Source organism: Primulina eburnea, chromosome 1, assembly GCF_022965805.1.
Source record: "Primulina eburnea isolate SZY01 chromosome 1, ASM2296580v1, whole genome shotgun sequence".
In the NCBI taxonomy this organism is placed as follows: domain Eukaryota; kingdom Viridiplantae; phylum Streptophyta; class Magnoliopsida; order Lamiales; family Gesneriaceae; genus Primulina; species Primulina eburnea.
Genome location: NC_133101.1, coordinates 10,768,568 through 10,786,076, shown reverse-complemented (window position 1 = coordinate 10,786,076; position 17,509 = coordinate 10,768,568). Strand labels below are relative to the sequence as shown.

Sequence of the window (17,509 nt, the reverse complement as noted above, 5' to 3'; positions counted from 1 at the left end):
AATCTAGTGAAAAATATTTACACGAGATTAAGCAGCAACCAAAATTGAAACTGCAACTATAAAGACAGATATTTAGGCAAACATAGCTCGTTATCAAGAAATGCATCTAAAGATTTGCCTAAAAGCTCCAAAAAGCTGAGAGTACAAGCCAATAAGAAGTTTAAAAAGTTAATCGTACTCCCTTATGAATAAAATAACATCAGATTATTAATTTAATTTATAAGATTATTGCAGCAGTTGAAAGTCTGAAATGATTTCGTTTCCATGCAATATATTAATCAGTTTACAGTCTCTACGACGGCAAAAGGAATGCAACAAAATGAGAGAACTTTGTGACAATAAGAAATTTTAAGTTTCACTTGTATATTAATCAATTTACAGTCTCTAAAATCCGAACTCTTTGATGTAGTAATATACTTATCGAAAAAGGGTCACCATTAGGACGAATGTTTCGTTATTCTTCATACAAAATATGCATACATTGGTAAAAAAATTGCATTACAACCATGCAAAACAAGGTTCAATCATTCACAGCCAAGGTATGGACAGACAAGTTCTCCATCTTCTTAATGCACAATCTGTTCTCAGTTGGAATGTCTTTAGCTCCTGGGATGGCATGGAGGACAATCGAGTCTTCATCCTTAAAGTCCCCTCTTAAGACTCCCATGGCAATCTCATTCTCAACCATCTGTTGTATCACCCGTTTTACAGGCCTTGCACCGAAGTTAGGGTCAAAGCCTAATATTGCGAGAAGATTGACAGCTTCCTCTGTGTAGTTGAAGTCAATATTCTTCTGTTTAAGTCTCTCTTTTACGCGACAAAGCTGCATATGAATGGTGTCATCTGATATATTTAGATAAACTAATTGCAGAAGGTACATCTCTAATCAATTTTATAAAAGGAGAAGTATGCTACTGGCAAAAACTTGAAGTGTTTCAACAAAAAAAGATGGAGAGAAGCTCCTAAAGCAACCGAGGAGAGCATAAATTACAGGTTTTAAATAGGAATTTAATGTCTCGATGAAAGCTTTTGTTACCTGTATTTCAACAATTTTATGGATTTGTTTGGAGTCCAAAGGCTGGAAGACAATGTACTCATCAATACGATTCATGAACTCTGGTCTGAAAGTTTGTCTGGCTAATTCAATAACCTGTCTTTTCATCACATCATAAATTTCATCCTTGTTATCCTGTGTATTTCTAAGAGTTTCAAGTATATAATGGGACCCAATGTTTGATGTCATAATCACAACAGTATTGGTGAAACTAACTGTCCGTCCTTGAGCATCGGTTATTCTCCCATCATCTAACAGCTGTAGAAGGATGTTGAAAACATCATGATGTGCCTTTTCAATTTCATCAAACAAAACTATCGAGTATGGCCTTCTTCGGACTACTTCCGTCAACTGTCCGCCTTCTTCATAACCAACATAACCTGGTGGTGCACCAACCAACCGAGAAACTGCATGTTTTTCCATGTATTCACTCATATCAATCCGTACTAGCGCATTGTCAGTGTTGAAAAGGTATCGGGCAAGAGCTTTAGCGAGCTCAGTTTTACCAACACCAGTTGGCCCCATGAACATGAAGCTTGCGATCGGCCGATTTGGGTCAGAAAGGCCTGCCCTTGAACGACGTATTGCATCAGCCACTGATTTTACTGCCATATCTTGGCCAACAACTGTGTCGTGGAGGACATGCTCCAAAGAGACAAGCTTCTCCCTCTCAGTCTGCTGCAGATTAGATATTGGAATGCCAGTCCATCTGCTCACTATTTCAGTAATATCATGATCTGTGACTTCCTCTCGCAGCAGCGATTTTCCAGATTTCCGATAATCAGCTAGGTTATTCTCAGCTTCTTCAAGCTGGTGTTGTAGAGATATTAACGTCCCATATTTCAGTTCAGCCGCACGATTAAGATTGTACTCACGCTCAGCAGCTTCCATCTCTAGGTTAACCCTGTCAATCTATTCAAAGAATTTCAATAAGTACAAGGCAATATGAGTTTGAGATGATAGTCATCAAATTCTGCAGAGCTTATCACCTCTTTTTTAATTGACCGAATCCTGTTCATGAGAACTTTCTCATTTTCCCACTGCTCATTTAACTCCTTTTGTTTCTGTTTAAGAGCACCTAAATCGTGTTCCAATTTGACAAATCTCTCTTTAGAAGCTTTGTCTGTGTCATTTTTCAGAGAAAGCTTTTCCATCTCCAGCTTCAAGACAAGCCTGTCTATTTCGTCCAACTCAGTAGGCTTAGATGTGATCTCCATTTTCAGTTTGGCAGCAGCTTCATCAACGAGGTCAATGGCTAAAATAGAACAAACATTACCTTTAACGTAGTAGTATAAACGAAATTCTGGAGCAACAAATTTACATATAGAGTGTAGACCCAGGAAGACCCTTCACTTATCTTCTACAGCTCTACCCCCAGCCCTCTGGGTGGAAAGATAACATAGCACACAAACGTTTGGAAAGAAGTACATCAAAGAAGAAATAGTTGTTTCTTGGAAAACGAAATTTCCAGGGAATATTGATGATTCGAACAAACACGAGAATGTATGCCCATCTTTTCTTGGCTTTCTAGTATAGTTATTTCATTTTCAATAGAGAAGAGGAACATAATGTAGGAGAATTAATAACTTTTGTAGATTTTAAAAGTCTAGAGTTATTCAATCAAAATTTTTACATACTCTATAGAAATCTAGTTATCTTTAAAATAAACTTTCGTAAAATTTTAAAAAGTCAATTGGTATTTATCATTAACTTTTAAAAACTCAATAGAGGTATTCAAATTTTCAATGAACTTTTAATAAATCAATGGAATTCATGAACATACAAACATTAAAGCCTAAAGTACAACTATAAATTGTCAAAAATTGTTTTTGGTTCAACCCAAAGATTTGGATGGATTTTTAAAACTTGTAACTCATACACAAGCTGTTCATTTCTTTCAATGTCACTTCACATCACCTCTCTTCTCATCACCACTCTCTCTCATTTTCAAAATGTATCTATATTACATTTTCTTTTTTCCTTTTCAGATTTTTCATATTTTTCGTTGATTGCTTATTTAATAATTTTTATTTTAATATCATAAAAAATTTTGAATTCTATAATTGATTTTGTGATTTTTAATTTATGAAATGAATGTAATATTCAATAATTTCAATAATAATAAAAGATTATCCAAAAAAATAATGCCGTTTAAATCATAATTGAATAGTCTCGCAACAAGCACGATAAAAAAATGAAATAAAATTAAGATTTTAAGATATAATTTATAAAAAAAATAGGATATAACTAATAAAATAATTTTTTACCATTATTGTTTAAAAATGACATTTTACTTCTTTATTTCACGACTTCTAATTTTGAAATTCTATAAGGTTTAAAATTATAATTATGAGTTTTTTCATAAAATTATTACACAATATAAGAAAATCATAAAATTTTATTGGTTCATAGAATTGAAAGTAATAGTAATTTTGTTAACAAATAAATTAAAATTTTTATTAACTTTTTGACTGAAAATTGATTTTTAATTCTTTTTAGCATTTTCATTTAATATGTAAACTATCATATTTTTATAAAAAAGTTATATCCACACAATGATAAATAATATTATTTTCACATGAAGACATATTAATACAGTGATGCATTTTTAAAAATTTACAAACATACATACAAACTCACATATATACAACTTTTAAATAAGTATATTTAAAAAAAAAAATCAAACTGAACATGTTATCTATGTCAATTAATTATTAGTTCAAAAAAATTTAAAAAATAATATGTTATAATTAGGTACAAAATCTATATAATTCTATAAAAAAAAATTACAAAAAGTCTCTAAAAATCTTCCAAAAAAATATACAGGAATCCATAAAAAGTAAATCTGTGAGATAAATAAAAATTCATCATTTAAAAAAGTCATCAAAACTCTGGATTGAATACACCACACTAAGCGGCAATAGTCCATTATCTTCAAGCAAAAATGATTTACCACACTTGTAAATGGTTCATACAATTTTACGATTGGATTCACCAAAAAAATAAAAAAATATTTTGGAAGCATTTTCCATTTTTTGAATCATTATTGGCAAAAATACAAGGGTTAACGCTAGATCACTCTCATGTAAATGCAGGATTCGGCTGTGAAAGATTCAAATCAATTAATGATAAATCACACAACATATTATCATGATTTCGATTACATGAAAAATGATTGTAGCATAACAACTTTGATTTAAAAAAGAAATCCAAAGCATACCTTTATCTGGTAAAAAACGCTCTGTGATGTATCTATCTGAAAGAATTGCTGCTGAAACGAGAGCACTATCAGATATTTTGACCCCATGATGCAATTCATATCGTTCACGCAATCCACGCAATATAGAAATTGTGTCATCTACAGATGGCTGTCCACAGAATACTTGCTGGAACCTACGCTCCAAAGCGGGATCTTTCTCAATGTACTTTCTATACTCAGTAAGTGTGGTGGCCCCAATGCATCTGAGTTCCCCACGACCAAGCATGGGTTTCAACAAGTTTCCAGCATCCATTGCTCCTCCGGTAGCCCCTGAACATGAAATTGTAAATCACAACTCATCATCAAGGACTCATTACTAAATATAGACAAACAAAAATAACATTTGCAGATTAACTTCCTCTGGTTCTGACCAAGCTAGCTAATAACAATGTATCCATATATGTCAAGTGATTATTGGAACAGAAATAAAATAAATTGATTTTACCACACAAAAAAGTGATTAATCCAAATCACCACTTTCAGTCTCAGGGATTTCATTGCAAATAGAGAAGTTATTGTTCAATATATTTCAAGCATGTAGTAGTCAACACTTGCTGAATGTGTATATACAATGAATCATAAAGCAAACAATTGGCAAAACGATGAAAAATTTAAAGATGAGATGCCAACATCTCACAGACTAAACGATTTAAAAACCTGCACCAACTACAGTATGTATTTCATCGATAAATAATATAATCTGCCCATTCGAAGCAGTGACTTCCTTCAGCACAGCTTTTAACCTTTCCTCAAAATCTCCACGATACTTTGCACCAGCAAGCAAAGAACCCATGTCCAGAGAGATCAACTGAATGCATAAGCACAATAAATTGCACAAGTTACAACAATCACTAGTAAATGATCCAATTGAACACAAATCACGGGATAAAAAACAACATAAGAACATAAATTAATATGTCTAACGAATAACAAAGCCTCAAACTAGATATAAGAAATTTATAATGTCATATTCTTTGCCACATTTGAGGACCACCCACCCTATCCACTTGGTTGCTGATCTGCCAAATGATATTATTTCCCACTATTATATGACAAAATCTAGGGGGTTGTATTGCCCTTGCAGACTTGACGACATCTTGTCATGGGCCTTAACTATACTTTGGAGGTAATGTTTTGGATCTTTCAGACTATTGTGGATGTGGTTCTTTGGTGATATTCAATGATCGAGGACAATAAGCACACTAATTCAGAGCCGAGTCATTTTTGACTGGGTAATGCTATTGCGCTCAAAATTTATGCTATTATTGACCTCGTTTATCATGTTGGTGATGGTCCTCTAGCTATAGTATTTTCCTTTTTCTAACGGCGAGTTTGGTCGATTCTTGTTAAAGAATAGTTATGTTAGATTAAAGAATAAGTTTATGTAATCTGGGGTTTTGGAAGAAAGAAAAAGAAAACCCATAAAAGGTCAATTCCTATTTGATACCATTTTGATAAGAAAAGAAATGAATAAATTAAATTAAGCAATAGGTCATCTACCTACGTAAGGAGAGATGCCTTTAGGTTATCTTCCGCATAAGGAGATATATATATATAAAGTTAATGGGCACACAAAGTTCAAACACCTAAATCCCAAAACCTAAAACACAATAAATTTAATCTATATTCTATAACATAATAAAATCATTCTTTAACAATTAATACAAATTCCAATTGAATGGATTGATGAATTCGGAAGGGTTATGATGCAGCCTGGTTTCGAGTGGTGATGCTTTTTGTTTATGTTGATGATGGATGTTTTTAGTTAATATACTAATGTCACTTTATCCACCTCAAAGATGTTTATATACGACAAATTAAATTATTTCTATTTCTCCACACTACTCCTCAAGTTGCTAGATATCTATCGTGCCCAACTGTAGTGAAATCTTCAAATTTTGCCTAAAATGACCAATTGTCAATGCATTAGCAATGTGTTTATGTGAATGCCCACTTGCAATCCACAGTCTTTTTCCCTTCAAGCAAGTGTATTATTTCCCATACTTCATATTCTTTTCAGGGCATTTATCAACCTCAAGGACAGTCTTCTTCTGTTGGGAGTATTCAGAGCTTCTCGTATTGTCTAAAGAATATCCCCATTATGTAACTGAGAAATAAAAGTGAAGTAGGTTTAGACAGATTTTTCTAAGACACGCGATTAGAAAGATGATGTTGAGTACGTACATTGGGTTTGCATTGACAATTTTTAATTATATTACTTCCCCCCATCATTTCTCTAAGAAAAAAGTACATGAAAGAAAAGCACCTCTATCACCCGCTCAAAAAGCATAATTAAAGTCGATCAACAAAAAATTCACTAAAGATAGATTAAATTAATTTGAAAAATTGCTCAAGGAAATCCTCCATCCATCTCCTAATATGTAAGGATGAGATAACCTTTCGATTGAAAAGAGGTTCTGGGACATCGCCGCGAACAATTCTCTGAGCCAACCTGAAAATTCCATGTTATCAAGTCATTTGCATTTCAAAGTTGAACATTCCAAAATGACTAGATGACTGGTTTGATATATTCATTATTACTTCACAATTAATCAAAAAGTAAATGTTTTTAAACATGACATTTACTTCTTCCATGGCAAAAACATTTGCATCCATCATTCAGAAAATTTAAAGCAATTAACACGAAACATGATATTCACACAACAATACTCTCCAAGACAAAAGAAACCACTCAAAGACATACATGAAAAATACTTAATAAGTCATGTTTTACAATGTACTTAACTTGTTAGTCATCTGGCACCAAACATGAGGATAACCTACAAGCTTCCTCAAGAAGTTATTGTCAGATGGTTTATCTCATCGTCTTGCAAGACTAATCAATGCAACAAATGATGCAAAGTAAGCTAAAGAAATATAGCCTCTCATTTGCAAGTTATATTTGGATTTCAAAACCAACACAAAGTTACAAGGAAATTAATATAGTCAAAGTCAAAAAATTATCTTCGATTTCTTTGATCAAGCAACTTATTCAGGTGATTTACATACAGTCATGAACCATTATCCCAACATTAAATGACTTCTCTGGAAGTGCCACTTAATGGTAATCTTGTAATGCTTGTTTTATATTCTTTATGATGATAAAAATAATTTTAATATTGAAATCCTAGCTCGCAAAAGATGTAAACATATATACTAATAATTCAACACAAGTGTGACCATAAACAATTTAATCAATCATATAGGAAAATTAAACGGAAATTCTCATGCATTTTTTTGAAGATCGCATACAAGTGGATAGAAATCTGGTGAAAAAATATTTATGTGGTACCCTTCAGCAATTGCTGTTTTTCCCACTCCAGGTTCACCAATTATCACAGGATTGTTCTTTGTCCTGCGCGATAAAATTTGAATGCATCGCCGTATTTCATCATCACGCCCAATAACCGGGTCAAGTTTTCCACGTCTGGCGAATTCAGTTAAGTCATTCCCATATTTTTCGAGTGCCTCGTATTTACCTTCCGGATCTATATAGAATTACAGAAACATGAAGTTATCAGACAAAGAAAATAACTGCAAAAATGTGTCCTCTAAGAACAAAGAATCCCAGCAGAAAAAGACAAAGAAAATAACTGCAAAAATGTGTCCTCTAAGAACAAAGAATCCCAGCAGAAAAAGACAAATATGAGCAAGATCGCATCATATAAAATATTGATAAAACTGTTCCTCTCTAGCTGTCACATATATTTCATCATGACTCAGTTGTTTCTTTGAGAAAACTATCAAGAAAATTTATTTTATGAACCTAACCAAAGTTTGAGTTTTACTAAAGAGAAGCTGCAGAAGTATTCATACTGATGCTTTTGAGACTAGAAGAACGAAGGATCAACAGCATTCCAAATGATTTAGCACAAAAAAAAACACAAATCATTTCCTTCTGGTTATTGAGTATGCTTAAAAAATTAAATATCCAACTGTAGTAGGTAGAAATTTATTTGAATTGAACTTGAAACAGAACCTGGTCAGATAGTTCTGTATAGTAGTCAAACTAATAATTTGAATATTAGCAATAGCCTACCACTACATTTTCTGATTACAAAAGATGCACGACATATTATTTGATTCTTTCCACCTAGTTCACATCATGGACGAACCGTTCAGCCCTGGCTAGCCCCATTCATTTTGGCCATAGGATAGCTCTATCATTTTACCTCTAAAAGGGAGCTTCAACCAAAAAACCTTTTTATCCCTTTGCTTATGTCGGCTTCAACCAAATAATTCAACTTAGCCTTTCATCTTCTATAAAAAAAAAATTGTCCATTTTAGTTTTTATTTTCATTACAAGCTTCTATTCCAGGGCTCATTTTCTTTATCCTCTTCTTATCCATTATTGGTTATGGTATTCTTCTTTGATTTAAAGAAATCAACTGAACTATTTTTATGAAATGTCAGTCTTTCAACTCTTTAAATAAAATAAAATAAATATTATCATCTTAGTTTAATATCTATTTCAAATATTTTTATATATGAATTTGATGAGAATACGAGTAAAAATAGTATCACTCAAATTATTTCATTTCATTGTATTTACACGTATTTATTTTTTTTGACATTTTACCTTATTCGGTTATATACTGGGTTAAATATTTTATATTATAACATGTTACATTTATATATCTTGAAGCACTAATTTTTCACTAATGATTTTTTAACTGACAAAATTTTGATTTATATTTATTTTAGCCCACCCAAACATAACTCGTTTCACACGTTTTTCAGGTATGGGTAAAGTTTTCAAACATTAACCTACAGTATGTGTAAACATACTCTGATCGGTAACTCTTTGACTGCCACGGACAGATTGAACAGCATCTTTCAAAGCATTCTCACTTAGTTGGAGATTTTTGAACAATTGAAATCCAAATCTCTTATCCAAAGGAAAAGCCAACACTAGATGCTCAACAGACAGAAATGAATCACCCATTTCTTTCTTAAACTTTCTCGCAATGTCCAACATAGCACTTAAATGTGAGCCCATGATAGGTCCAGAAGTATCTCCCATCACCTGCAAGAAAAATTTGCAAGGAGTATTTTAGACAATTTTCGTGAGAGTAAGTTCATCTGCTCCCATATCTCATACCTTTGGTTGTTGTGATATGAAGCTGTCTATAGACTGCAGAAGTGAGGTGTTGTCAACCCCAGCTTTGGTGAATATTCTTCGTGCCAGCCCATCCTTTTGTTCCAAAAGTGCTTTCATTAGATGCTCAGTTTCTACAACTTGTTGTTTGCTTTCTCTTGCTGCATCCACAGCACCGATAACTCCATCCCATGCCATCTCAGTAAACTCAGAGTTACTGATCTGTCAAGCAACTAAATAGTCATGTGTGCTCTTAACTTCAAAAATGCCATTAGAAGGAAGAAGAAATCATAGGAGACAAAAATGAGATTATAGAGAGGAAGTTAAGCTCAATCGTGATACTTCCTTGTCCCCCAATATACTCTTCAATACATCATCTACATTGGATTTAAAATTGCTCAGCCAACTGAAAAACCAAAATATACAAGAACTAATTGACACAAGATAGAATAAAATAGAGTACATATGTCACGCCCCAGGCCCGGGCCTGCACCTACGTGACTGCACACAATATAGCAACTATTTCGCATTCGTCGTCGCTATACGAAAATGATTAACCCAAATTGTTATAGAAATTCATTGTAAGCTCGTTATAAACTCATTTTAAATATATAATTTTTAAGATGTGGGACAAGAAGTATCACAATCATCCCTCCTTCAGAACGTGACGTTCTCGTCGTAGCCTGACCCCTCGATCCACCAGCGGAGAAACTATTTGCCCCGCGGTTTCAAGTGGTGGCTCTCATGCACATAGCACTTTGTCCCGCATAGCACTTATTTCCCGGTGTTCCTCGTCGGTGACCGTCTCTGATACCCCTTATCATACATCTTAAAAATTAAATATTTAAAATGAGTTTATAATGGACTTACAATGAACTTCTATAACAACATGGGTTAATCATTTTTTTTCGTAAAACGAGGACGAATACGAAGTAGTTGCTATAGGGGCCCATTGTGTGCACTCATGTAGGCGCGGGCCCGGGCTCGGGGCGTGACAACATACTCATCTTATGTATTATGTCATCAATTATGATCTCTAGTGCTAAACTAGAGTCGCTATTCAACTTCTAGCCCTTTAACACAACTTCCACCATGTATCATTCTCTCATTCAAAACTAACTTGTTCTCAAGGTGAAGTGAGGAATAAAGACAGCATAAAATGTGATAACACTCCTAGGCATCCACTTCAGGTGGAAATTCCTACCAATAAAATGTATATGTGTCACTTCGTCAATGCGAGAAGCACAAATGGCAAACGGACATTGCAATGGTCAAAATATTTTGTGCCAAAAGGACCAATACCTTTGAAAATATGCAACGAAATGTCAATTGCACCCTATCACCACAGAAGGCAAAATCAATTTTAAAGCAAGATAAAAATCTAATCGAATGGATCTGTGGTAACTAAAAGGCTAAAACAGCTACCGTGTGTATAAAATGTTCACCATAGATCATCTCGGAAAAGCTGGAAGGTGGTAAAATGGTATAGAATAAGATCCTCTATGCATATCAATTGAAAATCTTGAATAAAATAAATATGATATTCATTCAGAATATAATAAATATTAGATCTAAGGGATATTCAGTTATTGCTCTTGCTTATATATTTCAGTATGTAATTTGTACGCTAATCAATGAAGAAGGAGATTTATTTTCCCTTATATAGATCCTATACCAAACTACATGGTATCAGGCGTTCAAGTTAAATCCTAGTCATAGCCATGACCAAATACGGCCACATGGCTTCCTCCTCTGATTCCGATAAACAAACACCAACCAACCCGCTTGCACCCACACCTGATGTCACCCCAATTTCGTCCGTTACTTGTCACAAACTCAATGGCCAGAATTATCTTCAATGGTCTCAGTTTGTCATGATGGTCATCTGCGACAAAGGCAAAGAAGATCTCTTATCTGGTTCCTCCAAACATTCAGCTTCTATTGATGGCAACTTCGATAACGTCTTTATTTCCTTGCTTATCAATTCCATGGTCCCAGATATCGGGGAGAACTTCCTGCTATACCAATCTGCCGAAGAGATGGGATGTAGTCCGTGATACACATTATGCCCTTGACTACACTTGGAATTATTCGGCGTGCAAGGATTGCTTCATGACATCCGCACCAGAGTGAGGACACTTTCACGGCATACTTCAATGCCCTCACCAAACACTGGTTGTAACTAGATCTATTCGAATCCCACAATTGGAAGTGTCTGATTGATAAATCACAGTTCCGGGAGATTGTGGAAACCAAATGGGTGTTCAAATTCTTTCCCGGTCTCAATCCAACCCATCAAGGTGAATTTCCCCTTGCATTTTTCTCGAAACGGGATTTGTATTCTACATGGATTGTTAACTCAGGCTCATCTGATCATATGATAGGCAATCTTTCCCTCTTTAGTTCATGCAAGCCTTGTAACGACTCTCGATCCGTGTGCCAATGGTTCTACTTCAAAAATCTTTGGCGTTGGTTCTTTACAACTCTCACGTGATATTTGCTCACAATATATGCCCTTCGTCCCCGACCTTGCGGTTAATTTATTATTTGTTAGCAAGATCAATGTCGATCTCCACGTCTTTTCAAGAACTACCATCGAGGAAGACGATTAGAAGTGCTGATCTGCGTGCTAACTTGTTTCTCAACTGGATGGAGCCTCACTTCAAGAATGGACCACGGAGTATTCCAAGACCAATTTTTCTTAATTCTTGTTATCTTATCAATTCCGATAAAGACATCGATATTTTTTTATGGCATTATAATTAGGTCATCCGAACTTTTCTAGTTTGGTAATAAACACCATGTTTACTTCAGTGTGATATTTGCCAATTTTCCAAACACATACGTAGCACCTTCAAACCACAACCGTAAAAACCATCGACCCCCTTCTCAGTCATCCACAGTGACATCTGGGGGCCATTAAAAATAAAAAATGTGACGGGTACTCGTTGGTTCTTTTTATTTGTGGAAAATCATACTCGAATATCGTGAGTATTCCTCATGAAAGATAAGTCCGAAACAACTTTCTTCTTCCAACATTTTCATTCCAAGATTCAGACTCACTTTTCCACCAAAATCCAAGTCCTCCGCACTGATCGAGCCCGTGATTATTTTAATTCTGTGTTGGGTACATATCTGGTCAGCCATGGAATTGTACACCATAGTTCTTGTATCGACACCCCTCAACAAAATAGGCTATCTGAATGCAAAAATAGTCTCTTTGAGGTTACCCGTTCTCTTTTGTTCACATACAAAGTCCCTAGCCATTAGGGTGATGCGGTGATTACTGCCACTTGCATCATAAACTGAATGTCTTCTCGTGTCCTCAACTATAAAGCGCCTATCGAGTCACTATTTGAATACTTTCCCCAAACACATCTCCTTAACTCTATTCCCCTCAAAATCTTTGGGTGTTCCGTCTTCGTCCATATTTATTCCCAACACCGTGGGAAACTCGATCCCCAGGCCATCAAATGCATTTTTCTAGGGTACTTCCCTAACCAGAAGCGCTACAAATGTTACTCCCCGATCACCAAAAGATTTTATCACTCTCTTGATGTCACCTTCTTCGAAAATGAACATTTCCACCCCAATTTTCTCCAAAAGATAAAGAGTAACACCGACGAATATCGAAATTGGGATCACACGTCATTTGTCGACCCAATCCATGTCACTACAGAACCAAACCATGTACCAAAACCTAATCACCTACCAACATCCCCAAATACAACACTCAAAGTTTATTCAAGAAGAAAGGTCATCCAAACGGAGAGACAACAAGAACCAGTACAAAGTCGATCAGTATAAAACACTTCTACGTGGGCAGTTCCCAATTAAAAAGACCAAGGTACTACTGAAATTGACAGCTATCTCCCATACTAGATCATTGCGACATTGATTATAGACCTATTACTTTAAGAAATGAAAGTAGGACATGTACACAATACCCAATATGTAAGTTTGTTTCGTTTGACTTTTTATCACTTGTATATCGTTCTTTTGTGTACAATTTAGATCAAGTACAGGTTCCACGTACTATCGAGGATGCCCTCAAAGATCCGAAGTGGAAAGCTGCTGCCTTTGATGAGAACAAAGCATTAGAAAAGAATAACACATGGCAAATTACAGAACTCCCCCCAGAAAACAGACAGTTGAGTGCAAATGGATTTTCACATTGAAATACAAGGCTAATGGGAAGCACGACTCATTGCAAAAAAATACACTCAGTCGTATGGAATTGATTACCAAGACGTTTGTCATGTTGCGAGACTCAACATCGTCAGGGTACTCCTATCAATTTCCATCAATCTTGACTGGCCACTATTCCAACTAGATGTTAAAAATATGTTCCTCAATGGGGAGCTGGAATAAAAAGTCTACATGGATATTCCTTCAAAATTTGTGACAGAAGCGGTGAAACACAAAGTGTGCAGGTTGAAAAAGTCTCTATACGGTCTTAAACAGCCACCTCGGGAGTGCTTTCATCGGTTTACAAATGAGTTGACAAAAGAAATATACCTACAGTCATAGTTGTCAATCACGCATAGCGCCCCGTAGCGCAAAGATTGCACATGACTATAACGCATGGCGAATAGCGTAGCGAGGATTATTTGAAAGTAAAACACCACAACTATATAAATATATAATATATAGCATATGCTAACATCAATTCAATTGCTCATACTTAAATAATAAATATATAAGTTGAAAGCATGTAAAACCTCAATTCTAAAACTAGAAAAACATAATCTAAAATTCATCTTCATCTTCTTCGTCAAGATCGAGACTATCTTCTTCATTTGAAATTGCATAGCGCTCAACATCATTCTCTTCTTCACTTTCTTCATCAAAGTGGAATTCATCCTCTTCATCTACAAGATTAAATGTAGTAGATGTTTCTATCGGCCTTTTCCGTCTAGACTTAGATGTGGTCGCCTTCGAGCTTCCTGTACGTGTAGATGTATAGATTTACCGACGATGATGTGAGGTAAGTCCGGCAGCCGACAGCCCGATGTCCGGCGAGCCACGAGCAACAAAAGAGGAGAAGCGGTGGAGAATGGTAGGATTTATGTAAGGGTTGATTGGGAGAAATGGATAAGATTGAATTTGAAAAGGACAATAAGTGTTGATTTCATATATTATTGGGCCCAAAAATTGTGCAAAATGAACCTAAAAAATTTCTGCATTATTTAAAAAAAAATTGTCCTGCGGCTTTTCTTTCCTGTAGCAACGCTATCGCGTTGATAGCGACGATAGCGCTCGCTATCCCGAAGTGTAGTGCGAGTAGCGCCCTGTAGCCGCGGGGCTTTGCTTCGGCTCGCTACGCTCGCTATTGACAACCATGCCTACAGTGCCAGTCAGATCACACGTTATTTCTGAAGCACATTGAGGGAATGATCGTTGCTCTCATTGTCTACGTTGATGACATCGTTCTCACAGGAAATCATGAAACATAAATGACTCGTATAAAAGGTGTCCTTTGGAGTTTGAAATGAAATATCTAAGAAATCTTAAATATTTTTGGGTCTGGTAGTGGCTATATCATTTCATAAGATTTCAATTTCACAAAGAAAGTATGTTCTAGATCTACTAAGAGAGACTGGAACGAAAGGGTGCAAACTAGTCGACACTCCAATGGATCCAAATGAAAATATGGATCAGGATCGAGCACTTGTTGACAAAGGAAGATAACAGCGATTGGTTAGTAAATTGATCTATCTATCACACACTCAACTTGACATTGGATACATCGTAAGTGTTGTCAGTCAGTACATGACTAAACCTGCTGAAGAACACATGGAAGCCATATATCGAGTGTTGAGATACTTAAAAAGGAACACCTCTTTAGAAAGGCTACAATCAGAAATATTAGTCGGCGCTCTACATCTTATATTGTTCATTTCTATAGGGTAATCTACCCACATGGATAAACAAAGAAACAACCAGTCGTAGCCAAAAGTCATGCGGAAGCTGAATTCTGTTCTTTGTCCAATGGAATTCATGAAGGCGTGTAGCTTAAAATGTTGCTCAATGAATTGAAGATTGGAGATGACAATTGAGATGATGTGTGACAACCAAACGGCTTTAAAGATTGTTAAGAATCATGTGCACTATAGCATAACCAAGCATGTGGAAATAAACAGACATTTCATAAGTGAAAAAGATCGATAAGAGAGTAGTTGATCTCCACTATGTTCTCTCACACGTGCAACTGGCAGATATCTTGACAAAAAGCCCTCCAGTCGACCACACTTTAAAGAATTAGAGACCAAGCTTGGCACGACAAACATATAATATCAAGCTCGAGGGGAGAATGTTGAAGATCTTGGATAAGATAAATAAGATAATCTTTCAAAGTTTAAATAAGGATTAGAAATTTAGATTTGTAGGAATATTCAGTTATTGCTCTTGCTTATATATTTCAATATGTAATTTGTGCGCTAATCAATTAAGAAGGAGATTTCTTTTCCCTTATACAGATCGTTTTACCAAACTACAATATCACTTTGCAAAGTAACTGGTTGTCCTCTCCAAAGGAGTTCAATCCAAAGAAACAGTAAATAAAATAATGAAAAGAAATGTCTTCTGCAACTAATTAAAACCTAAAATAACGTCATGTCCTTCATGAGTATAACAAGCAGACTCCTGACCATGTCATAAATTGTTCTGTTGGACCACTTGTTATGACCCTCAAACTGCCTTTACAAATCTTGGACAGCTACCGTAAGTTTTGCGATTCATGGCAGCTCTCAATAAAACCATCATTAGTACGATCTGCCTTCTTATCATAGAACGCAAATATGTTGGTCCCAGGAACATTCATCAGACGAGAGAAAGGATGGGAGATCAGATTTTTAGTGCATTATATGTACGGATTTTGTAAAGGGCGAAAATGCAAACCCGGAATGCAAAGGTACTGACTGACAACCCTGGTGATTGGTAATAGCAACTCAGCTTCAACCCCGTACCAAAATCAACAAAAACTTGAAATAATTTTACTGTAGATACGAAGTACAGAGTGACAAGAACCTGGCCTGTGGCAGCAGCAGATGCAGAATACGACCGTGCAAGGGCAGAGCGGTGTGCGATATGGCTGAGGCACGATTCAAAGAACGGCTTGGGGGCCTTGGTAGAAGAGAATCCATACCCATTAGCAGCAACACGGAAGTGAAAAGAAGCCGCCAAGGTGCACAGCGGATTGAAAGCAGGTGACCCAGCACGTGACCACATTAGCGCCGTCGCCACCGACCTGCTCAGCCGTGCGGCCGATGAGATTCGAGAAGTCGCCAACATCCCCACGATCGCCTATGTGAAACACTTTGGTACTCGAAGCTTCTGCTTGTGCCAGGGGAAACAGAAATTATGATTTTATTTTTATTTTTACTGATTTAAAATTAAAATATAAATGGTCTTAACAAATTATTATTATTCTTACTATAAGATAGGCCTAAACTTCCAAATGTTGCTTCAGATATTTTGAGTTTGGACAAAAATCGTTCAATAAATTAAATTTTTTTTACATATAATAAATGTTGAAATTTAATGCTTTCAAAATTTATTTAAATTTCCGAATCAAGTGAATTCAAAATAAAATTCATATTATTTATATTTCATTCGTTCGGAAAAAAAAAAAAAAAAAAACTCATTGTCTAAAAAATACGAATAAGATAATGATTGATTCATAAATTGAACTTTAATGGTAATAAATTAACTTATTCTACTTAATTAACATTTTATAATTTGATTATGAGTGGGTATCATGTGAGACCGTCTCACGGAACTTAATCTGTAAGACGGGTCAATACTACTTATATTCACAATAAAAAGTAGAGTAGGTCTCATGTGAGACCGTCTCACGGATGCCAATTTGTGAGACGGGTCAACCCTACCCATATTCACAATAAAAAGTAATACTTTTAGCATAAAAAGTAATACTTTCTCATGGATTATCCAAATAAAGATCTGTCTCACAAAATACGACCCGTGAGACCGTCTCACACAAGTTTTTGCCTAAAAAGTAATATTTTTTCATAGATAACTCAAATAAAAGATCCGTCTCACAAATACGACCCGTGAGACCGTCTCACACAAGTTTTTG

General features: G+C 35.4%; 1 protein-coding gene across 1 annotated transcript; it reads right to left on the bottom strand.

Moving 5' to 3' along the window:
* Window positions 1-344: 344 nt before the first annotated feature.
* LOC140827435 (chaperone protein ClpB4, mitochondrial-like) lies at window positions 345-16,772 on the bottom strand. The gene is made up of 10 exons (XM_073190103.1): window positions 16,441-16,772; window positions 9,415-9,633; window positions 9,102-9,339; window positions 7,606-7,801; window positions 6,711-6,765; window positions 4,971-5,121; window positions 4,275-4,583; window positions 2,044-2,309; window positions 1,037-1,966; window positions 345-823 (listed from the first exon to the last, which is right to left on the bottom strand). Exons 1-10 carry the CDS (start codon window positions 16,702-16,704, stop codon window positions 521-523), a joined length of 2,931 nt encoding a protein of 976 aa, XP_073046204.1. The 5' UTR covers window positions 16,705-16,772; the 3' UTR covers window positions 345-520.
* Between the last annotated feature and the right edge of the window lie 737 nt (window positions 16,773-17,509).